Source organism: Myripristis murdjan, chromosome 24, assembly GCF_902150065.1.
Source record: "Myripristis murdjan chromosome 24, fMyrMur1.1, whole genome shotgun sequence".
Classification (NCBI taxonomy): domain Eukaryota; kingdom Metazoa; phylum Chordata; class Actinopteri; order Holocentriformes; family Holocentridae; genus Myripristis; species Myripristis murdjan.
Genome location: NC_044003.1, coordinates 3,035,544 through 3,061,669, shown reverse-complemented (window position 1 = coordinate 3,061,669; position 26,126 = coordinate 3,035,544). Strand labels below are relative to the sequence as shown.

Below are 26,126 nucleotides of genomic sequence, written 5' to 3'. Positions count from 1 at the left end.
TGCTCAGAGAGACGGGGCTTCCCCCGCCTCACCACGCCGCCTCACCACGCCGCCTCACCACGCCGCCTGCAGCTGCAGCACAAACAACTGGCTGACCTTCTGCCTCCCACACACACACACACACACACACACACACACACACACACACACACACACACACACACACACACACACACACACACACACACACACACAGAGATATACCAGTACAAAAACATACACACTTGGCACAGAGGGGTTTTTGAACTGTTTGAACTGGATTCTGCTGTCATGTTACTGTTAAACAACATTTCTACATGTTTAAGTAGCAGCAGGTAACGCCACAGTTGTGTGATTAGTAACTGGAATGTGTTGTAATGCGTGAATTTAACCCCCTGAACCCCAAACCCGCCGGCGGGATAGAAAGACATGTATTTTTTAAAAAAATCGCCAAAATTCAGTCATTTATGATAGCTGGAAGCTTTAAAAACCTAGTTTTTCATCGGAATTTGAATTTTCCGACGGTCCCTGAATGCAACATGTCCGACTTCCGTTTAGCGGTAGAAAAAAGGACGAAACTAAGCCTAAAAAAGTGATTTTCATTCGAATCATTTTATTCTACATGCTTCATTCAACGATTGGCCAAAAAATAGTCGTTTACTCAATCCAGATCATTCAAAAAACAGAAAATTCTGCGGTCTTCAGCGGATCTGAGACATCTTGATTGATTCAGGTGAGCCCAACAGTCGTGTGACAAAAATTCACTGAATTTCAGTGTGCAGGCAGCAGTAGTAACATGGAAGGGCGCAAGGCAGTAAAAACACCTAAGTTTATACAGGTTGGAAAAATGTTAATATTTCAGGAAATAAATCATGTGAAGCCCTACTTTTTTTTTTTTCTGGATCAGTGACACTTGTGGGCACCTGAAAAAATGTTCTGTACATTTATTCCAATGTTTCTCGATTTTTGTAAAATAAATGATAAAAAAAAAAATCAGTTTGCCTTTTTATTTTTTTATTATTTATGGCCCTATAACTCTTTCATACTGTGTGAAAGACATGTTTGAATGGCTTCAGGTGAGAGCCACAGCTGTGCTGTTTCCATAGAGGTGCAGCAGAAAAACAAGCCCACAGTGAGCCAAAACGTGAGGGGAGCAGAAAACACCCCAAAACTGCTTGAGGTTCAGAGGGTTAACAGCAGTAACAACGAACTGTCACAAAAACTGATGATCTGATCCCAAGTCGCTGCTGACAGGCCAAAAACACGACGGTGCCCAGTTTTCTACGGCAGCGTCAGTACCAGATGTACGGTTTAGTCTCAGCGGGCTGTAATATACTCCTCCAGAACTGATGGGGGCGGTATACACACCATTACTGCTTGTTCAAGTGAGCGCTGAAGAAGAGGAACACAGCAGGAGTCATCAAGGCTCAGAGGATAATAATAATAATAATAATAATAATAATAATAATAATACATTTACAAAACCCCAACATGCAAACAGTGCCATCACAGATCCAGTTAAACAGTTGTTTCTTTTTCTCATTATGCATGAGCCTAATAATTTAAATATTCTTCTCATTTCTTGAAATTCTGTGCAATCTAAAAAGTTGATCTCTCAGCACCGTTGACTTAGTGTTTGATTTAAATACTTGAATGTTCAACAGATTTTAATAAAGGGAGTGCATGTTGAATTTAATTTTTTTAATTTTCTTTTTTAACCTGTGGGGTCACAGTGGGACTTGTGGAGGTTCACTGGTCTTGGTGTTGATGACTGGGCGACTGAGCGAGATGCAAAACACGTGTTGTGTAATAATATTCATATAACGTCTTCACTGAGGACAGACGAACCAAATAAACTGAGAGACAAAAACTAAAGACATTTTGTCCAGAACTTCAGTTTATTTTAGTTTTGTAAACACACAATTCAGTTTCAGTTCGTTCTATTTTTTGTGAAACCTCGACTGCATTTTTATTTCAGTTACACAGTTTTCGTTTTTCCTTAATGATATTAACCTCGAAAGAAAAGCGGTGTAAATTCACAGCCAAGAGGACGTCTGGGCTAAAGTGCTCCGAGCGCCACCAGCAGGAGGCGCTGCTGCTGCTGCACGAACACGTGAAGGAGAAACAGCCGAGCAGAAACTCTTTGGTCTCAGCGACTGAAGCTGACGGGCCTCGTTCGTCAGATTGAGCCGTTTAAACTGAGAGAAACTAAACTCTCTGGAGGAGTGAGCCCTCCTTCCTCCTGCAGCCGCTCCCTGTGAAACGACCTGCTTTTGATTTCAGAGGCTCTGTGGGGCGAGGAAGGCACCGCGGGACGTCCGGAGCTGTGATTAGAGCGTCGCAGCCGCGGGACGACAGAGCCGAGTCACTGAGAGACAACCGGGAGGCAGACAAAGTTTTCTGGCAGACACTTCATCTGACCCGGCTTCTCATCACGTCTGCCTCCTAAAACCTCAAACTGCAACACCGGCCCATGAGTCTGGAGAATCCCAGCCAACAAATAAACAGTAAAGTTGCTTTCTGACTCTTTCACACAGCGGACACTGGTGAATTATGCAAACTATCTGTGCCTCATTAGCCTCTGAACCCTGCAGTGACATTACCTGCCCACAACACTGACACCTGAGCTACTTTTCACCAGGAGAGCTCAGAGAAATCATCAAAAACACTCAGAATAAAACGAGGCTACAGAAAACAACGAGCTGCATAACGGAGCAACAACCAAGAGAGAGAGCCGTTATTTACCTGGTCCACCTGCTGGACACAACATTCACCCTCATGCAGTACACTAGGAAAAATAAGTGAAGAAGGCGTGTTTCTGAACAGCCAGAGCATTGTGGGAAGTGTAGTCCTACCTGCTGGGGCAGGGGGCGGGGCTGCATGTACGACGGCTGGCTGGGAGCTGCAGGCTGCTGCTGGGGGGGGCTGAAGTACGGAGGCTGGCCCGGCTGGCAGTACCCACCCAGAGCCTGCTGCTGGTACTGAGAGCCCAGCTGACACACACACACACACACACACACACACACACACACAGAGAGAGAGAGAGAGAGTTAGAACATCTGAATGCATCAGTGATTCAGTCTTTGGTCTCTGTTTGCAAACTTTGTCCCTGCTGGCCACCGTACGCGTTCTGTCACCACGAGCCAATCAAATCGAAGCAAAAATCCTGTCTCTGTATCAAACAGGCACCTGATTGGTTGTGCAGCGTGTAGAAACTGCAGGACCAAGAGGAATATTTTTTCAGGTCATCACAAGTAAGTTCAATGTGCTTGGTAGTGAAGCCCAAATATAAAAATACAGTCTAAAACATGAGCGCATTGATCACATAACATAATATAGTATAGGAATTCAAACAAAGTATAAGAATATGAAGTGTTGGGCGATATGTGGCTGTTATATGGAGATCTACAAGACGTGCTCTCATGGTGAACATGGTAAAGTGCTGTGTTTTCCTGGTTTTAATCAACTCAACAAATCAAATCAACATTAACAATGACTGTTTATCAAGAATCTCTTTTGTGCAAATAATTTCCCCTAACAGTCGTCCCTACAGTCACACCAGCGATACTGATGTATTTGGATAACGATGCCATGTTTGATTCTGTTCATATCTCCTAGCCTTGTTTCTGTGTTCAGCCGTGAAGGTTGGACGCTGTAGAGAACATCAATCAATCAATCAATCAATCAAATTTTATTTCTATAGCACGTTTAGTACTGAATAAAAATGTAAAAAACAAGATGAAAAACAATAAAACAGAATGCAGAATATAATAGATAGAAACTGTCAATAAATAACATGTACTGATGTTTGAGCTGTGTGCTTGCATTAGAGTTCTCATATTCTGCCCGAACCCGACCCGACCCGACCCGACCCGACCCGACATTTTCGGGTCGGGTCGGGTCTAAAATTTACGTGAATTGGGCGGGTCGGGTCGGGCTTCGGGTTCTGTGGGGGATTTTTTTTTTTTTTTTTTTAATAAAAAAAATAGAATTATGTGTTCTGTTATTGATTATGACGTTTCATTTTTATGTGACTGGTGGAGAGAGTGAGAGACTGGATTGGATTTGGAGGCTAAACTTTCAGTGACAGACAGACAACCAGCTGTGCGAGCGCAGCGCAAACAAGTGAGAGAGAGTTGCAGCAGCATCCCGCTGTGCTGGCAGACTCGGCAGCAGGGACGGTTTCTGCTATGGGCAGTGCAACTGCCCAGGGCACAATCTACTTGGGGGCGCACAAGAAAAAAAAAAAAAAATCTCCAGTTTTCTAGACTACCGTATTGACCCGCACATGCCGCGGCACCATCAGTCGGCATCAGGCTGGCCGGACGCGGCACCGTCCGATACCGCGCCCACCCGTCAGGTCTGCCGGATCTGACAGCTGAGCTGCCTCGTGCTGGCCGGTGCCGCGGCCGGCTCGCCTGATACCGACTGATGGTGCCCCGGTGCCGCGGCCGACCGTCTCTGTTAAATAATGGCGAATTTGGCGATTTTTTTTTTTTCGGGCTTTATCGGGCTGTCGGGCCTAAAGTTCGGCTAATTAGTCGGGTCGGGCCGGGCCTCGGGCTGGCCCAGTCAGGCCCGGGTCGGGTCGGGTCTTAATTTTCAGGCCCGATGAGAACTCTAGCTTGCATATGGCTCTGACAGTAAACTGGTGTCATGGCGGTAAGAAAAAAAAAGCCCTATGCAGCAGTATTTGGAGATAAAAGTCATTAAACACACGTGTTTCAATGGAAACTGACTGATGGTTGTTTTTATTGAACTGCTTTACAGCCGGGATCCAAACAGAGCCCAGACATGTGGCCTGAGGTCGGAGTGTTTTTAATGAGACGGAGTGACGGTCCACAGTGTGAGATGTGAGGTTTCCACATCACGGAGTGACGGTCCACAGTGTGAGATGTGAGGTTTCCACATGACGGAGTGACGGTCCACAGTGTGAGATGTGAGGTTTCCACATGACGGAGTGACGGTCCACAGTGTGAGATGTGAGGTTTCGGTCCACAGTGTGAGATGTGAGGTTTCGGTCCACAGTGTGAGATGTGAGGTTTCCACAGGACGAGCACGCCGAGGCTCCGCTGAGACGCTCTCTCTGTTCGGCTCGAGTCACAAGAGAGTCACATGCAGCCGCCGCCACATTTACCATTTACCATGCATTCCTCTCAACTTAGCATCAAAGATATACTGCTTTGTAATCACATCATGTCACACACACACACACACACACACACACACACACACACACACACGGCTCCTGCACTGGCTTTGACTCATCACCACTGTGTGTTTTGAAAAGTGATGCACAAACTGTTTACGGTCATATTGCTTCCATGTGACGGGGAAGGACGACATGTCTTCACCCACCACCTCCTCATTATGGAATATTATTATTATTATTACTATCATTACTATCATTATTATTATTATTATCATTATTATTATTATTATTATTATTATTATTATTATTATTATTGTTTCCAGGGGAGTGGAACTGGTTTCAGATATGTATCACAGGCCATGTTCACGTTCCCACTGGGCTGCTGGGATTCATTTCAGCCCAGATGAGACGTAACTGAGCGTCCAAACATGCGGCGCTGGACGCTCCCCAGCAGGCGGGCGGCGGCGAGGCGATGATGACCGTTAAATAAGTGGAAACTCAACGCGCTCGTCTCCTCCTGCAGACGTCTGCGGAAATCTAGAACGCTTAGCACAGCAACTGTGGACATGTGAGCGAGTCGCTGCTGAGGTGCCCTCGAGCAAGGCACTTTAATCCAAACCTGTCCTCTGGTGTAGTGTGTGTGTGTGTGTGTGTGTGTGTGAGTCCACATGGAGCTGAAATCTCCTCATTAGCTGCTCGGCTGCTCCCCGGGCTGCTGGGTTTGTGTCCGTCCATCCACCTGCACAGCAGAGCAGCTCCCACAATAAAACCACACTCCCAGCACACACACACTCCCAGCACACACACACTCCCAGCACACACACACACACACACCAGCAGCAGCACCTGCCGCCAGCATCAAATGAAGAGATCCAGCTTCCCAAGGATGAAAACATGTTAGGAATCTTTCAGGATTGTTGTTTATGCAGCTCATAGCACCTGCCATTATTGTGTCCTATGCAGTCAACACATGGCTCTTAGACTCCATGTTGTTTACTTCCTGTTGTCTTAAAGGCGAGTGGAACAAACAGACCAACAGTGACTGGACTGACTGTGTGTGACTGCATGTGGCCCAAAGTCTGCCGGGGTGTAAGGATCCATCGATCTGATGATGTCATCGATCTTAAGGGAACATCCGTATCGTCATCTTAGACATATGCTTTTATTTTGAAATTCCCCTGCCACGCCTGTGTCGTCATGTGCGTCCTAAACATTCAAACAGTGGCCAGCGACAGGGAGGTGATGGCAGGCGTTTACTCCCTCTCAGGAAGAAAGTGGAAACAGACGGGTGGACGTATGCAAACGATAAAACACTGAGGAACCTGAGGAACCTGAGGAACCTGAGGAACCTGAGGAACCTGGCCGAGCCCCTGACACAGAAACCTGTGTTTAAAGGGCATCATGACATCATCTCATATCGACTGTTGGCCTCTGAATCAAAGTCATGTGATATTTGTTGATCATTGTCCAAACAATCAGTATAACATGGTATCATGATGAAAACACCTGGAAAACAGATGCTGACCAACCGAAACACAACCACTTCAAACCAGGTACCCCCTCAGACAGAGCTGGGCACCATGGGCAAAGTCAAATATCACAATAACTTTGACCAAATACCTCGATATCGTAGGGATGACTCTCGTGCTTGTGCTTCAGTGAGACATTTACACACAAGAGATTTGTGATAAAAACTCACCAGTGATTTGGATATGAGGTCCAAGCAGGGAGAGACAGTTTGATAGGAGCAGAAAGGTGCATCTCTTTACTGTGATGCAGCCTCTAAAACCACTTAAAGACATGACTTGTGCCATATCACGATATTACAATATCGATATGCAGTTTCATATCATGATATTGACATGATAGATCGCCCAGCTCTAAGCTCAAATATGATAAAACATTTGATGTTGACGCTGGTTAACGACTAAGTTCACTACAGTACCAGCATGGTTTGTAGTGTTGAAGCCATCATAAAAAATGCCAGATGAGATGTTTGGTGTTGTAAGTCCTATCGGGGCCCGTCGGCTGGAGCAGGTGTGAAGTAGGGATGTTAACCGATAATCGACCGCTTCAACATGAACAGATTCATCCTGTCAGTTAAAAATGTCTGTTTGCCCATTTACACGTATACCAATGTTTCATTTGAAGCCTTAAATAAATGCCTCTCTTCAGAAATGCTACTACTTTTCAGACCATTTCAAAATGTTTTGAATCAAGCTTAGAGTAACTTTACTGGACTTTGGGTTACCTGGATGCTATAACTCACTATGGTGGCTCTCCTGGATTAGTGCGTCAGTCAACCTATTGCAATTTGCCCCTGTAAAGGCAGGATGTGTGTAATTTTATGGCCTTTTTAAGGTTATCGCTTAACCGACAATTAACCGATTAAAAATATTTTCCAATTTTGCCATCCCTCGTGTGAAGCCGACTGCACCTTGACTGTGGCAGGAAGTGAAGCGAAGGTGAAGGCATCGTGTTGCGTCTCGCTCTGAAGTGAAGGGCCTCCGTGACATGAGGCTCGTCCCTGCAGGCTTTTCACCTGCATTCACTCTGAGGGCTAAGAGCTAACGCAGCTAACGAGCTGTGCTAACAGGCACAACTAGTATCCATGCATATGACATGATAACATGATAACTTATCTTTACACACGCAGCCCACAAGGTTTTCTCTCATATCAAGTATTCAAAAAAAGCACGGAGAAGGTGAGTACTGACTTAAAGGTACTTCACACAGAAACTACATGATTAGACTGTAATGAGATAACAGGAAAGTGTCTTATTTGTATTTGTAGTCTGGTTTTTCCACACGTGATGAGCTAACTGAGGCCTGACTCGGTGTTTCAGCAATCTGTACAAACACATGTGAGCTACAAGAATATCCATCAAAAAGACTCAATTAAACTTCAGGTATTTTAAATGAGAGCGTATGTTTCGATTTGTCTTAACGCCCTCACCGATCTCTCCCTCCCTCCCTCTCTCTCCCCCTCTCTCTCTCTCTCTCTCTCTCTCTGCTGTGAGCTTGTTGTCTTGCTAACAGCGCTCGCACACCCTGGGAATAAAATGCCACAAAATGCAATCATGTGCAATCTGAGTGCAATCTGTGCACGGCGCCGCAGCTCAGAGCAGCCTCGCACAGCAGCTGGGGGGATGGACTGCCTTGCTCAAGAGCACCGCTGACACACATTCAGATGTCTAGACATGACTCGCTCCAGGGGTTGAAAAAAAAACAAAAACAAAAAAAAAATTCGGGGAAGCAGCTGAGTTTCAGCTCTGACTCGGCCGGGTCCTGAAGCCGCAGCCTGATCGCCCTAAAATAGAAACATCTGCACGTAGAAAAGTGAGAGTAAACCCTGCAGCTGTGTGCTGTCCATTTATTTACACTCCCTGAGGATTCAGAGGGGAACTGTGATCACGTGAGACCAGAAATGACAAAACCTCACAACAAAGGCGGCTGAGGAAATGAGAGGATCCAGCAGCTGTCCAATCAGCATGAAAGTGCAGATTTTTCCCCTTAACGAGCTCAGCGGGCCGACACCCGACCCTCATCTGGACCAGCTGATCAGGACATGCTCAGGCCGAGACGCAACGCAACAAACTCAACATGGTTAGGGTTTGTTTGTGTTTTCATACGCGAGGCAGCGCAAGCAGCTGCAGGCGGCTGGTGTGAGGAAACATTCAGAGAACCCGACCTGCAACGCTGAGCCAGAACCTGCAGCCTGGTCTGAGAGAGAGAGAGAGAGAGAGAGAGAGAGAGAGAGAGAGAGAGAGAGAGCGAGAGAGAGCGAGAGAGAGAGAGAGAGAGACTCACAGAGAGAGACTCACAGACAGAGAGAGAGAGAGACACACACAGAGAGAGAGAGAGACAGAGAGGGAGCTGATCTCCGGCGGCTGAAGCAGAGTTGTGCTCTGAGCCTGGAGACTCGACTCACCAGTCAGCTGCACAAAATCCATTTCTAATTATGTTGAAATATTAAGGCTGATCTGTTCTGCTGCCTCGCCGCCTCAAAGCCTCCCTGCTGCCTGCAACACGCCTGCACCATGCTGGGAAAAAAACTGACACAGTGAGATCCACTTTCCCCGCCATATACACATAAGTTATATTAAAAAAACACAGGTGTGTGTTCGTCATGTACAGATCTGTGACTGACAACAATATTCATCTTTTTTGGTTCTTCAGCAGTTTAACAGGTAGACTTGTACGTCGCTGTCGTGCGTTATTTCCATATAATCTACCATTTCCAACTAGCTACCAGCTCCTCATGGCAGATTAATAATCCAACATCCTATAAGAAGTCAACATATCGGTCTAACGTACAGACTTTTTACTGCAGGCTGAACTGGGCAAAGTGTTCCATAAGAGCTTGTTCTTCCTCAGAGATGCAACGCAAGACTTCAAGAGGTAACTGAGCATATTTCAAAATATATAAGAAGCAACCAAACCAAAAAAAAAAAAAAAAAATATTGAAAAAAAAAAAAGTGTGGCTATAAAAGCCATTTAAAACGCTTCATCTGATATTTCCTGGCATGCTCTGCGAGATGCAGCCACGAGCGCTGCGATTGGTCAGAAACACACAGCCCTCACCCAACCATCATCCTGAATTTGACAAAGTGGCGGAGGGATTCCTAACAACACGGAGGAACCATCCACTGCAACCACAGTAACAATTAAAAAAACAAAAATTAAAAAATGTGAAAAAAAAAAAAAAAACTTCTCTCCTGCCTTTCCTGTCTCTCTCTACTGTGACTATCAGATAAAGCAGAAATGCCAAAAAATAATCTTTAAAAAAAGTTTATTTAAAAATATCATTCACGCATAATTCCTAAAATAATAATTAATTATTATTAATTATGCTACATTCAATAAAAAATGTAAATGCAATTTGATTTGATTTGTTTTTTCAGATACTAACAGGTAATAACGGGTATTAACGGATAATAACGTAACAATGCCGTGAGCTCGTGTAAAAAGACTTTTCCGACGTCAAAATTAAGTCGGTGCACCTGAAAGCTGTTAGTCCAGCGTCTTTATTAAAGCAAAGGTTCAGACGCAGGAAGCGCTCTTTAGCTGTCAGAAAGCCCTCTGCAGGCGGACAAGCGACTCCTGAAGAACCACAACCAGAATCAATCTAAAGCGCGCGGCGGGGAGGCGGACGAGTAGAGACATCCAATTTCAGCGAGAATCTGAGAGTTAATAAAGGAAGTGTCCCGGGGCCATGTGGGGCCTCGCGCAGATAAAAGTCATTACATGTTCTCCTTCCACCTCTGGAGCCGCCTCCGTCTCCCTCCGCCTGATGGAAAGGCACGCACAGACGACAATACTGACACAAGCTCCCCCCGGGCTGCACCGGGGAAAAAAAAAAAAAAAGAAATGGCTGTCAACTTGTAATGATGTAATAACCACACAGTAACTCAGTGATGACAATCTGGCTTCTGGAGAAAGGGGGGGGGGGGGGGGGGGGGGGGGGGGGGCGACATCAGTGACCTGAGGAGGAAAACGCTCCTGGGACAAACACTGATCTTTTCACAGGTGATCTCTGTAACGTGGCTGAGGAGCAGGACCACAACAACACAACAACAACAAAACAACAACAACGCACCAATCAGGCTTTCAGGTTTGTTTATTTTGTTTTGCACCTTCAGCAAACCAAACCAGGTGGGCTCAAACCCAAGACGCCCCACCTGAACTGCTTCTGCCTGGCCAATAAGATAGATAGATAGATAGATAGATAGATAGATAGATAGATAGATAGATAGATAGATAGATAGATAGATAGATATACTTTATTGATCCCAAACTGGGAAATTCCCACATTACAGCATCATCAATAAGAAACATAAAATAAAATTAAAATTAAAATTAAGAAGTATATACAATAGAGACTAAATACACTAAACATATCCATATCCTTTCATCTTAAGTGAAAGTCACACTACCATAATGGATTTTTTTTCCATCAGGCAGCTGAAAAATTGATTGGCCGATCACTTACAGTGTCTTCTGATCAATTATAATGGTTTCCGATCAATCGTGCACCCCTGCTGTTTTTATTGCTCCATGTAGTGAAACATCAGCAATTACCAGGATATTAAGACATCATTTAATAGCAATAATATTTTATTGCTCATTGACAGAAGTGGTCTTTTTCTCTGTGACCCTCCACAGGCAGCACACAGGTCAGAGGTCAGAGGTCAGCTACAGAGCAGCAGGGCTCGGCGCCTTGCTTCAGGACGCCTCAGGAGGGTGGCTGGTTCAAATCCCCACAGTGTCTGGTGCAGTCTGGCAGGGAACGTCGAATGTGACACGCTGCCACCCCTCAACAAGTACCACCAAGGTGCCACTGAGCAAGGCACTCAACCAGCACAGCTCTAACGGAGCCGGTCTCCTCGGTGCCGATCACAGCAAACACCAAGTCACGTCACAATGGTTTTACATGACGTCTCTGTGGGCCAAGTGGGAGGATGACGACAGCACATGAATAAAGAATCAGAATCAGAAATATTTTATTGATCCTTGATGGTAAAATTCCCACATGTAAGAAGACATTACGGTGGTACAGACACCGGGAGGGGAGGAAAAATAATAATAATGATTAAAAAAAAAAAAAAAAAATCACACATCATTTTAATGGCTTTTCTGTAAAAATGAAAAATAATGCAGAAGTTATTATTCCTACTGAAATAAGAAATCATACCACAAATATCCATCAAATGAATCACACTTATTAATCTAATCCCAGTTTGAAAAGCCGAGCGTTTCATGTGGAATAAAAGCTTCACACAAAGTTATTTCCACTTGTTGGCTTGATTGAGATGAAAGTTTCCTGCACACCGGCTGCAGAGCGTCTGCAGAGTGACAGACGTCAGCGTGGTGTCGGACGTCAGCGGTGGTGTCGGCCGTCCCGCCGCCGGCCGCCCCGCCGCCGGCCGCCCCGCCGCCGGCCGCCCCGCTGCAGGCTGGCTGCTCTCACAAGAGGCAGCAGACCCAAACCGGCAGTCTGGACGCTAAATTTAGCCGCAGCACAGCGCGCACTAGGAATAGCCTGACCCAGCCGGCCCGGCCCGGCCCGGCCTGGCCCGGCTCCATCACTGGCTCTGCTGTCCGACCGCACGGTGACGAGGCAGTGACGCAGCTGAGTCAGCACGCCGGCCGCTTCAGCCTGAAGGAGCTGAGAGTCGACGTCAAACAGCTCAACTCAAATTGGCTTCGGTCCGCCAAGGAACCACACTGGTTCTTTTTTTTTCTTTTTCTGGCGGTCACGCTGGCATCTCTGAAAGCACACACACTGAATTTTGATTGTTTTACCATCCAGAACCGGACCTACAACCCCTGGTTATCTGCCAACATGGCCGCCGCAGCACAGCAGCTTACCAGCAACAGTCGTCATGTTCCAGCGTCAAACCGCACCTTCAACTGTGGACCTGCTTGGGGTTTTATTTGGGGACACTTTTGCATTTTTACGTGACAGATGGAAGTGCAGACTGACAGAAAGAAAGAGACGGAGAAAGGGGACGACGTGACGAAGCTTCCACGCCAAATCCAAGACATCACGACCGCCGCGGAGAGTTTGAGCCTCACGTGCAAATAAATGCTGACGTGAAGACCTTAAGAGCCCGTTTCACCCGGACCGAAGATGTGAACCTGAACACATCATCAGTCTCTAAAGGCTTTTCATGTTTCAGTCCTTTGGTGAAGGCAGAGAAAGGAGTCAAGTTTGAATCCCAGATCACCAACAAAGCACCAGCAGAGAGGACGGGGTCAGGGGTCACAGACACCTGCCAAGTCACGGGGAAGAATCCTGTGATCCTGAAATCATCATGGAAAACAGAAATGCTGGGGAGCAGCAGAGAACAGGCAGGGCCCGACGTTTACGTGGACTAAATAATTCAACTATCGGCTTTATTCTACATGAAACAATATTCTGATTTAGAGGTTTAAACATCTTGCCTATACATGTTCTTATTTTAGTTTCATTTCGTTGGGCTTCATGCTGCTCTTTTTACAGCCGTACACGAGCGCAGATGCAACAACAGCAGGTTTTTTTTTTTTTTTTTTCAAGCATTTTTCAAGCGTTGTCCACCCGTGAAAATGAGGGTTTGAAGTACTGCTCTCCGAAATGTTTTAATTTGAAAACACCGGCCTGGCGTTGTAGTGTGGACTGGGAGGACCAAGCTTTTTTTTTTTTCTTTTTTTTTTTATGTTTACGTAGGATTATGTGATCTAGGTTGTTGCAATGAAGGCCTTCCCTGCTGAGATACTAAAGGTTTGCATCGGCGCTGATGGCATTTGCGTGTGTAAATTCTGATTTATCAACAGTGTAAGTATTTATACTGCGAGTGTGACTGCCGGTGGAGACCAGGACACACACATTCAGCGCATCAGAACTGATGAATATGTATGTCAAGGCGTGACAGCCAGAAAGCACAAATATCTAGGAGGAGCTTGTCCTAATTTTTGCAGCAGCTCCTTGAAGGAAAAGCAACTTGTCTAACCCTGGACTGTGCACTGTCACCGCCTCACCTGCAGCCCAGGAGAGCAGGGCTGCAGGTGAGGAGGACGAGGAGGAAGACGACGATGACAGACTTCCTCTTCTGTCTCCTGACTCTCTCATGTATGGGCTTTTCGCCGTCCTCAAGGATGAATTAAATAAAATCTGTGTTATCACTGCATCTTTGACCAGACACGCCCATATCAATATTGTGATGATAATGCAGGGATGACTGCTGGTGCTTTCATAAGATATTTACACAGAGGATTTTTGCTAAACAATCATCAGTAATGTGGATATGATGACCAAGCAGGTAAAGAATAATAACATAACAGTCAGCACAGCCTAACAAGGTCAGTAAGCTGCTTTTTTTTACTATCATGCAGCCTTTAAAACCAGGAAAAGACACTTTGCACCATAGCACAATATTACAACAGCTGAAATCCCAGATGATATTGATATGATATCGATGTGTCACCCAGAGAGTCCTGACAATATTTCATCATTTGGAAAGGGACTGGGTTATTCAGAAGCAATAGATCAAATGAGTTTGACACTCGATAAGAGGAAAGACCCTAACCCTAACCCTCCAGTTTTTTAAACTGTGACTCTGGTATTCTAACTGGCTCATTTTGCAGGGATCGCAACAGAGCTCATTCATGATGGACGTGACGTTAAAGCGCATACAGGGCTAACCTGCTGCTCAGTGACCTGACTCAAACCAGAGTTGGTCCGGTGTGTGTTCTGAAAACATGAAGACAGTCCACCGCCATCTGACCCGGAGGCCTACCTGCTGCTGAGGGTACTGCATCCCTGCCATGCCCATCTGCCCTCTGCCGGGCATGCCCATCGGGTATCGGTGAGGGGAAGGGGAGCCGTAGGGCTGGCCGGGGTACGGCGCCCCCTGCTGCTGGGAGTAAGGGTTGTTGCTCATGGCGTAAAGCTGAGAACGTTTCATCGCCATCGGGTCCATGGGCGGCACCTGCAGAGAGAAGAGGCCGGGTGAGGAACGCACAGCACAGGGTTCAGCTGACATCCTCCGGAGTAGGGATGTTAACTGGTGGCCGTTTGACCGGTTGTTGACCGTTTGAACTTTAACCGAATAATGTTGTCGGTTAAAAACCCTTTAAGTCCGAACGTGTCGTCGCCGACACAAATGCGCATATCAGATTGTAAATACCGTAACTACCGTAAAGTTTGACCGATCGAAAAAATTCCAACTGTTCTTGAGCGCGGAGAAGTTGCTCTTGCGCCCACATGCGGTTTAATACGGTAAACATGGCGACGGGATGCTCTGTTGGGCTTCGATTACGTCATTACACACAGAGCTCAGCTCGGTAGAGACATACCGGAGAAACGAGCCAAGCTTATGGTGATTATGTATAGTTTTGAACAAAGTATGTCATGCAAGTCTGCAAGAGTCATAAAACCACCAAGCAGACTCATCAAAGAATATGGAGACAATATTTTTCCCGAGGAGAGAGAGTTTTCTTCTACACCACGGTAAGCAACATGCGGAAATTACATAATGTTTGTCGAATATCATGTAGGCTATGTACAATATTTGACTTCGGGATGAATGGTGTTCCACATTATCTTATGTTCCACATTATCTTATGTCTGAATTAGTTTTGGGCCTGCTGAGGGGACATCCGTGGTACAGAACGGACACGGTCGCGGTCGTAGTGGTATGCATCTGGGGCAGGACAATGGCGCCGGTGCTAGCGCTGCTAGCTTCTATTTGTTGCGGTTATTCTTTTATGGTTTACAGACGGTCAAATAATATTCTCGGTTAACCGAAATAAACCGATTAATGAGGCCCAGTGGTCGACCAAGAAAATTTTCCATTTTCGCCATCGCTAGTCCAGAGCGCAGGGTTCGACCCAACATGTTTAACTTGTCCTCTCTGGGCTCACTAGAAGCCATGTTTGGGTGTGACTGTAGTTTTTATCCCCCACATCAAACCTTGTTTTCATCACAGTTTGCATGACAGAGGTAAAGAGGCACATCAGGGTCTCTGCAAGTTAGACCTTTTATAACTTTTAAAATTCGACTCAGACTGACCTGTAAGTCACTAAAACAAACAGGAAAACGACAACAAACTGTGAACCGATGAGCATGTGGATCTGTGTGACCGCACGTTCTCAGGAGATAAATCAAGCTTAAGTGACTCCATTTTTAAAAAGCAGTTTGAAATGAGGCCCTGGCGGCTCACCATGTAGAGCACATACCACACAGCACCGAGGCGAGCCTAGCCACATCAGCCTGGGCCGTGTGCTGCACGTCATCCCTCTCTCTGTCCTGTCTCTCTGCACTTTGTCTGGCTAATCAGGCAGAAATGGCTAAAAAAAATTATATTGGGAATAAAAGATGTTTAAAACTGAATTCAAGACTTAAAATGTCATATTCAACCTGCATTTAAGACTGAGTTTAGATATCAAGACGACATTTTAAGACATTTGCTGAACCTGCAGACACCCGTTCTTAAATATTCAGTCTGAGGGAAGTTTGTCTTAAAACTTCAATGAGTGAGGAGTTTTGCTGTAAAAATGGCGTTCAGACAGGAGAGTGAATTCTGAGAGCCAGAAATCGGAGCAGCTGGCCAAGTTTACTCAGGAGCTCAGTGGTGTCGGTCAACACCACGCCTGGCCGGTCACGACTCATCACTGATCACAGAAACACATGGATCTGCACAACATGCATCAGGACGTCACACTGACGCTGCACACAGTCAACGCATGTGTCAGAGCACGCTGCAGCTAAAGCATATCAAACACACACATCTGAAATGTTTTAGACCGTGATCCAACAGTACGCCGGCCTTTAAAAGGAAACTGGTTGAAATTACACTTTTACTTGTTTCTCCATTTTAAATTATGACAGAGCTTTTACTCAAACGGTTTCTCAGCAGGTGAGCTGCATGTGGAGGCGACCTGTTGTTGGTGACGTACTGAACTGACTGACACTAACGTGGTATCAACACTTCCTCTGTCCAATACTCTGTAATACCGAGGCATTCATGGTACCATAAAGGCAGCGACTTTGGATGCCCAGCACTGTTAATAAAATGTTTGAGACCGTGTGTGCGTGTGTCTCAGCACAGCAGAGTGCTGGCTGCACACTGATGGTGACCCTGCCAGGGGGTGGCGGTGAGGTCAAACTGGCACTGGGCGGGGGGTCACAGCGTCATCATGTACTGGGAAAACCCTGAACGGGTTGAATTATACTCAGGCGGCCGTTAATGCACCTCAGCAGGCCGTGCAGCAGGCGTGTGGGAAACACTGATTCCTGCTCAGGCTGCTCGTTTCTGTTCTTGAAATAAAAAATGATTCAGCAAAGGAGGAGATGTCCTGCTGCTCTGTAAGGAAACTCACTTTTTTTGCTCTCAGTTAGCATTCTATACTGCATCGCTGAAGCTTAGTGATACTGTGATATGAATTTAGGCTCCACGATCAATCAAACAACCACATTCTTTTTTTAAAAAAAGGGCATTGCAACACAATGTGCTTTACATGGGGGAAGAAAATGCAGAAAGAAAGAAAGAAAGCAGAAGTAAAGTGGTAAAATCCCACACTTTGAGAAGCAGTGAGGCTGTATGTGGATGACCTTTGGAAACTGTGCCTTTTTTTGTATTACAGTATGATGTGTTATGACATCCGGTAACATGCCAAGACATTACACTTAGTGCTGGTGGCGCACTCAGACTCCGGTGTCGTGACAGCACCGGCGGCTCTAAATCTGTGTCTGCTGAATGAGTCCAGACGGCGGCCGAGCCGGTTTACACCGACAAGCAGGTCAAATCCTGTTTCCCCCTGTGGAGCGCGAGCCCGGCTCGCCCCGCGCTCCTGCAGGACGGCAAACACATCGCGGGCTAATGTACCATCAAGTGCAGTGGGGGGACTCAGGTTGTTCTCGAGGGGCTTTGCTGTGCCAAAAACGACACCGAGACGTTCAGACTAATCTGCTCGTGTCGCCGCCACGTTTCAGGCCAACTGGAGCGGCACTTAGAGGAGAAATGCGGGCGATCCAGAAAGCCTGGGAGGCCACTTTAAAACCCGAGTCAGCGGTCACGGCTGGTTACCCTTCAATATTAACACACACACACACACACACACACACACACACACAGTCTGACACACTGACATAATAGTAGAGCAGTGATTCAATGAGAACAGATGTTTTCAGAGCTGCTCAGATGGCAGCAGCTAAAAATAGCTGCTGATTTTGGATTCTGCACACACAGGCAAAAAAAAAAAAAAATTAATTAAAAACATCCACACATTTAAGCCAAATCCTCAATCTCTACTTGAGGTCTGAGTGACACATTTCCATCAGTGTTGCAGTAAATAAACATGAGAAAGACTTGGATCATGACCTGGCAGCTGTGGAGCCTTGCCAGCACAGCTGGCTGGCAGCGCAGAGACGGGGCTTAAAAAAGAGCCGATCAATAATCCAGATGTAAACAGAAGGGAAGCCCGGCCATCTCTGATGCTCAAAACATTTAATCTGACACTCAAATAAAAAACAAAGCTCTACAAGTCAACTTCATGACTTCATGGTTTCTTGAAAAAAGCTGAATTACCATGCATTAATGAAGCAGGGAGAGATTTTAAGTCATTAAATCCAATTGTTCCGTCTGTAATGAACAAAGTCAAATCAACAGAAAAATGACCTGAAGTGCCATGAAACGTCACTCACTGAAAGGAGCACGATGCAAAACTGCCAACGGACGACTGACACGACAACCGCTTTGCAGCAGTCAGTCAGCCTGTAACGAGACCCACACACAGTCTGTGTGCTCAAACCTGAGATCAGACCCAAAATGGTTTTCAGAGACTTGATCCTTTTAAATGAGGCTGCCAATAGCCAACATTAAATCTCTTTAAATTGGAAAATTTCTCTTCAAAAAAAGAAATGCCCGAATAAACAAAATGAAGATGCAAGATAAAGACATGAACATTAAAAATCTTGTTTCTTTTAAATACTCAGTCTTTTAAATCTTAAGTCTTTCATATCAGAGAGACGAGACACAGATGCACTGATGTCTGATATTCAAAGGTAAATATCATCCTGATATACCGGTGAACCAATAAATAAAGTTTTTTGGTACCGTTCTCATCTGACGCGGTACCCAACAGTACCTTTTTTTAGTAGGTCACTCTCTCTGTGGTGACAAAAACATTTCAGAGGCCGCGGGCATCTTGCTCTCTCTCTTCTCTCTAAGGTTTGCTCTCTCGACCACGTGCACACCAGCAACAAGCGGTGAACGAGGAGGGGAAGCCTCGCAAGTTCTTTCATCAAGATTTATTTGAATTCACGACACCACCACCTCTCAAGGTACTGAAATCTGTCAGACTGATCAAACAGGAGCAGGTTCTCTGTACCGACACAATTCATTCGATTCCCTTAAATGTGGCATCGCGCGCCTTCAAACTAAACACACACAAAAAGCCTGTAGTTATGACGGTGATCATCTTTTCCAGGTCTGAGCACTTCATCTAGTCTGAATTTGGTGGACTAAAAAAAAAAAGACCTTAAAAAGTTTCTAAATGACTTTTTTTTTTTTTTTTTTTCATTTAACAGCAGCAGTTTCCAATCTGTGGCTGGGAGCCCCTGTTGGGACAAAGCCATGAAAACACTTCTCACATTTTCAGATGTTCCCTGTGTTGAACAGCTAGAGCGAATGCCATTAAACCCGACCATCACTCTTTCTGTGGCCGCAGTGACAATCAAGGAGTGGTGTCACTATTTTTTAAAATCAGTCCTCATGTGAGCCGTGTTTCTGGCAGCAGCTTTTTCCTCTCCGCTGTGGCCTGCCAGCCACACTGAGCCAAAGTTTTCCACCTGTGAAAAATGAGCTTTTTGAAAACGCTCTACAAAATGGTCAAACTCGCTGAACGCCTGTCTTTCACTGCAGTGTGGACGAGAAAAACTGAGCTTTTTGAAAATGCTGACACAGGACAGTCCTGTGAGAGGTCGCAGTCTAGCTCCAAGCTGCACGGGACATGCACGTAGGCACTTTAAATGGCACTTCAGCCGTTTGGTGCTGTTTCAGTGTGGGCGGCGGGTTTTTGGAAAACACTGAAAAGATTCGTGTGGTGTAGAGTGGGTGGAACAGAAAGGGCATCTCAAAATTTTTTAAATTTACCCGGCGTAGGACATAGACTGAGTCTCTTCAGCTGAGACAAGAAGACAACTGAGGAGTTCAAACCTCAGCCTCTGTGTCACCACAGGTGTGCTTCTGTCACCACAGGTGAGGGCCTAAAGCAGGTGGCAGTATTTTGAAGATTATAAATGTCATGTTCTAGTTCCTCAGTGTCCAAAACAACTACAACAAATGTGTGTAAAATGTTGATATTTCTTATGTTTTATATTTCTAAAAACAGTCTGGACGTCACACTGACCCCAGAGAAACACTGACAGGTACAAAATGTGTTCAGGACATTGAAAACACATCATCATGATAATTTTCATGTCAACCACGTTGTCGCCATTAAATTTGGGAAAGTCATTGAATATGAAGCCAAAAAACAATGTTCATCATGTATTTAGAGGTGTTCAACACCAAATGAGGTCAAATTGACTCCAAAGATAATAGGAGGGTTATAAGAGCTTTCTACAACCTTTTATATATTCATGGAGTTCAACCACTTAGTTGTTGTCATAAACAAGATGAAATGGCTAAAGCATATTATTTTATGAAACTCTGTGGGGGAAAAAATTCAGTAAGACCGGTCAAATAGTCTGTCGACCGATCGGCCCGCCATTCCTGCCCATCAATAACCAAAAGCAAAAGGGTGGTTAACATGCCAAACAGTGACTACGTAACATGTTACATGCTACACAGTAACAAGGCATTAACAGCCAGACTTACAAGTGTATTAATTAGAACGTATTATTATAACTACTGTCATAAAACACCACTGAGAAACGTGTGTGTGCTGCAACGCCTGCACACCCAGCCCAGCGAGAAATGAGAATATTCCTGCAGTCTTTCCACACACTGTACTATGAACGCAGCCGAGGACTTTCACCATCGACAGGATCTGATGTAACACTCCCCTGTGCTGGTAAACTAGGCTGAGCGCTGACACAGAAACCTGGCTCGGATGTTGGATGGAACAACAGGTTGGGTGAGAAAATCCATTAAGACTCAAGGCCACAGCAGCAACATAAAAAAAAAAAAAATCACACAGATTATCACACAGAAAAGAAAGCTCATTAGCCATTTACAAATGTGTCCCCAAAAGACCTGCGGGTGAATTTCATGTGAAGCACGCCTGGTGGTTTTGTCAGGCCTGCATGAGCCAACAAAGCAGGAAAGTAAGCTGGCATCCTGGACGTCAGGGGACAATGAATTAACATCTTTAAATGAGCCCGGGCTCTGGTGACCAGCTTAAAATACATGAAGACAGTATGTATTCTATTTCCTGAACAGTGGTTTGGTGTATTTGCATTAACCCTCCTATTATCTTTGGAGCCCATTTGACCTCATTCAATGTTCAATACTTCTTAAGACATGATTAACGTCTTTTATTTTTCATATTTCATGACTTTTCCTAATTTAATGGAGACACGTGGGTAAACATGAAATTAAAATGATATGCTTTCCCTGTGCTGAACACATTCTGTGGCATCAGTCTTTATTCTTATTTTAACTGTATAAAACATCTAAGAAACATCAACATTTTACACACATTTGTTTTAGCTGTTTTGGATGACACCAAGGAACTATAACATGCCTTTTATAATCTTAAAAAAAACTTCCATCTGCTTTAGGGCCTTCACGTAACATAACCACACCTGTGATAGAGCAAGAACCTCTGATAGCTAATGTGACATTTGGGAAAGAAAAATAAATAAAATTCCCACAAGAACTTTGATGTATAAGGGGGGGCTTAGTGTGGGAGGTTCTATTTTATTTAAAGGGCTATTTAGGAAGTCAACAAGACACATAAAGTACTTGACATATAAACTTGGGTAACAATTATTATTCTCATAATTTTTTCTGGAGGTTTAAATTACTGAGGCAAAATTGACCCATTGATTAAAAAATGTTAGTAGACTGGAAGGTACTGGGAGGGTTACGGTGCAGTATTAGTGGCCGCTGAGGCCCAGGCCTGCAGCTGCCAGTGGATGCGGGATGTTTTGTTCCAGTATTATGCGGCCGGTAATGGGCACATGGCTAATCTGCATGTATGAAGGTCAGGGCTCTTGTGTGGAGATGGGGCCATAATGGGCTCCCTGCCAGCGAAGTTAAGGCCATGTCACAGGCTCAAAGAAGCCACTACAGGCTGAAGCACCGACACACAACGCTGATAAAAACTTAATCCTCCTCTACACGGGGGTCTATGAGCCTGACAGAGAGGGTACCAGAGGCTCTGACAACAACCACACAAGCACTGACACCTCAACTTACTTCAAAACCAATTCACCATAATGGATGTCGGTGCTGAGCGAAGCTGTCAAAGTAAAGCAGGCTACATGTCGGGCTAAACATCAAGCCCCGCTACCGCATCCCAACGCCCTCAAACCCGATCCAGTTCTATTATTACCGTGTTATACTGTGAGAGCAGGCTGCCTCCACGGAGCCCTGCTCAGGCCTGGGCTTCTCAGCTCGCTTCATAACAGCTAGCTAGCTTGTCAATGTTAGCTTAGCTTAGCTTAGCATAGCATAGCATAGCAGGCTAAAAAACGGACAAGTCACCTTGGACACGGAATCGAAACAGTCACTTTACTTAGCCGCTCTCAACTCATATGACCGCTGGCTATTGTTACCTGCGTGCTCAGTGAGTTCTACGTGGGGGAAATAGTAAACAAAAATGTTGAGAATTGTGTACAGGATTGTACTAATGACGTCTAGCCGCAGTGGAAATAAAAAAATATTAGCCTCCTCGCCAGCTAACGTCAGGGACGCTAGCCGTTAGCATGGTGGCTAACTGGGTGACATAACGTTAGCCAGCAGGTTAGCCAACAACACGGACTGTGGTTTAATAATGTATTATTCACCTGGGATCTGCCACCGCCCTGCCCGTTATTCCCGGGGCTCATGGTGGGGTGGTTTCTCTGTTGTCCCCCCCAGCCGTGGGTGGCCGAGCCGTACTGGGAGCCCAGGTCTTTAGCCAGCCCCATGCTCGGCTGCTGTGCAGAGGGATTACTGTAATCTTGATATCCACTTCCATAACCTCGCATCATGGGGCTCGGAGATGTCAATAACTGATTCAGAGTCGGAGTAGCCCCTGAAGGGTGCTGCTGCTGCTGCTGCTGCTGCTGCTGCTGCTGACTTTGTCCGGGGAATCTCTGAAACCCTCCGCCGCCGCCGCCGCCGCCGCCTCCTCCCGGGGACGCGGCGGCAGCCATAGCCGCCTTGCTGTGGTTAGCCGCGGCCGTGTTGCCGCTGCCCGGGCCCATCAAGCTGTTCCCCTGCCGGGAGGGACTCATCATGCCTCCATATCCACTATTACCGTAGCCGGGTCGATAGTTCGGGTAGTGGTTGTACGGGCTGTTGTTGCTGTAGCCTTCGTGGGAGTTTTGAACCTGATCCATGCTGCTGTGTACCGAGTGCGCTGCCGTTACCCCAGTCCCTGGGCTTTGTTGTCCGCCATGTTGATCAAAGCAAGGCCCTCCTCTTCCATTCCCATAATAATGATTAAACTCGGAGCTGGTCCCACTCGGAGGAGGGTTGTTGTTGGTGGTGGTGGTGGTTGATCCCAGGCTGGCATCCATCCGCTCCTCCTCCTCCTCCTCGCCTTTATTCAGCTGGTGTTGTTGACGGCGCTCCTCTCCTCGGTTCCCCAGCAGGATGTTTTCTTTTCCTCCATGTTGGCGGTTCCCGCTCTCTCCGCGCGACTCGCCCTGCCGGTTGTTGTTGTTGTTGTTTACGTTGTTGTTGTTGTTGTTGTTGTGAGTTTTTTGCCGTTGGTGATGCTGCTGGACAAACTGGCTGATGAACGGCGGAGGTGTGTGTTGGGATGATGGAGGAGGAAGAAGAGGAGGAGGAGGAGGAGGAGGTCCGATACCTCCAGCACCTCCGCCGCTTTTACCGAGATTTTTCACTTTATGACCGCCGAGCATCCCCGTCTCCATGCCGGCCACGCTGCACGCAGAAGCCGGTCTTTTATCACCGCTTCCTGGCTCAGTCTGACTTTCTCCAACGTTGGGATTTGTTTTAAGTGGAGCCTCCTGTTCACTTGGATCTCCTTCATCTACATTATGCATGCTCTGGGCTCCGGCTGATCCTGGTGCAGCTCCACCAGCACACCCAGTCCTCCCAGTTTGGAGATGTGGGTCGCCTGTTAAAATCACCGACCCCTTCTTGACGTCCGACACCGGGACCGACACCACTTGCGTGGCCATGGTCAGGTGCACATGTCCCGGGCGCAGTGGTTGCCCGTCACCCCGGTGAACCAGGAGCAGGAGCACGGAGCTCGGAGAAACAGGAACGGAGGGAATCTTTGACATGAAAAGTTTAACCTACTGACGTTGGTGGTCCAGAAAATAATCTTCATGTTTCATGTGTTCATCATACGCATATCGGTAGTCAATAATTTATTGTCATATGAGCCAAGGGTGCCTGCAAACTGTCTGTTTGCTCATGATACCACCAAAAAGTACCATACATAAACCCCATGCCCATGTACCAATATACACAAACCTCCCAAATATCCACAAAGTCCCATACAGTGTCCATATATGTTCCCTATTCAATATCATGCACATACACTATATGGACAAAAGTATTGAGCCACACCTCTTCATCACTGAATTCAGGTGTTTCCTTGAGTCCCGCCCCCACAGGTGTATAAACTCCAGCAGCAGCCATGCAGTCTGCCTTTACCAACATCAGTGACAGAACATCTGGTTCTAAAGAGCTCACTGAGTTCCAGGTGCTGCTGGAATAGTGATGGAACAGGAAGCCACCGCTGCAACAAGTCAGGTTTTTCTTAATGCCTCAGCTGACCAAAACATTTTGGACAATTCTCTGCTTCCAGCTCTGTGGGACCAGTTTGGGGAAGGAAGGCCCTTTCCTGTCCCAGCATGACTGAGCCCCAGTGCACAGAGCAGCTCCATAAAGGCGTGGCCGGCTCAGTTTGGTGTGGAAGAAGTTGAGCGGCCCGCACAGAGCCCCGACCTCAACCCCATCCAACACCTTTGGGATCAACTAGAACGGAGACTGTGAGCCGGGCCCTCTGGTCCAACATCAGAGTCTGAGCTCACAAAGGCTCAAAACTCCCACAGACACTCCAACATCTGGCAGAAAGCCTCCCAGAAGAGTGGAAGCTGTTCCAGCTGCAAAGGGACCAACTCCATATTAATGCCTCTGGATTTAGAATGGGGGGTCAGAAAAGCTCTTGTAGGTGTAATATGTAGGTGGCCCAATACTTTTGTCAGTATAATGTATAAACCTCCAAATACCACCCAGACTATACTCAAACACACATACATCTCCATACAATACACTATCCATACACATATACAGTGTTCACAGAGATATACTAAACTCTTTACCAAATACACAGTTGAGCCAGGCATGGCCAGCTTGTAGAGCTAAAGGAGAAAAAGTGTTGAAATGCAAGAAGGCTATAAATAATAAAGTCCTGTCTCTTTTAGCTCTAAACCTGCTTCCAGAAAGACAGAGAGAAGAATCAGACTTGGCAGGGTGACACTGAGGAGCTTTACATTGCATCTGGCTGGACAGTATAGTAAAGACAGCAGGAGATTTTCTGTGCTTGCTATATTAAACAACAAGAAATTTTCTATATTAATATTAGCCTACTCTTAAGTTGGATTGCATGGCTCACGCCGACCCAAATCGTGTTCAGCCTCCAGTTTGACTGAGTCACTCCTTCCAAAAGTCACAGTCCTTAAATTTCACAGCCCGGGGTGATAAATGGACTGATCGAATTGGACATTTTACTGCTTGGACGTAATAAAATGACATTTTACGTGAGATCTATGCACAGATTAAAATAAAGATTAAAGACAACCCCAAAAGCAGTGAAACGAACTGCAGTAATCCTACAATACATAAAAAAAGCCATTCATATTATCTGCTACATGAATAATATAGGACAATAAAAACATCAAGATTATTCTAAACTCATACCATAGACACAGTATGACCCACTATATGATTATAATAGAGGTATTATGGCAACAGTTTTGGGGCGGGAAGTTGTGAAAACTGTTAAATACACATCAAACCAGTTGTGCTCGTCCCCATTTGCTTATTTTGGAGCAAATCAAAAACATCACATTCTGAATATAATATCTGCAACATGCGAAAAAAAAAAAAAAGAAAAGAAAAGAAAAAAAATCTACCTTTACAGAGGGTGTGACTGCTCTGAGTGTTTTTACTGCATAAATAAATGAGGTTACATGGAATCACGGCACTGCAGTCACAATAAATAAACACGAGTCACATTTCAGTACGTTTTTACACTGAATCAAAGGGAGAGCATTGCCTACACATGAGAGCATGCTGCGCTGTGTGTGTGTGTGTGTGTG

General features: G+C 45.8%; 1 protein-coding gene across 1 annotated transcript in view; it reads right to left on the bottom strand.

Moving 5' to 3' along the window:
• LOC115355727 (AT-rich interactive domain-containing protein 1B-like) overlaps positions 1-23,744 on the bottom strand; it is a 99,164-nt gene extending 75,420 nt beyond the window's left edge. Inside the window, 3 exon segments of the mRNA XM_030046589.1 lie at positions 2,835-2,972; positions 14,410-14,601; positions 22,629-23,744. Of these exon segments, the coding sequence (XP_029902449.1) occupies positions 2,835-2,972; positions 14,410-14,601; positions 22,629-23,705 (1,407 nt within the window). The 5' untranslated portion in view covers positions 23,706-23,744.
• Positions 23,745-26,126: the final 2,382 nt, after the last annotated feature.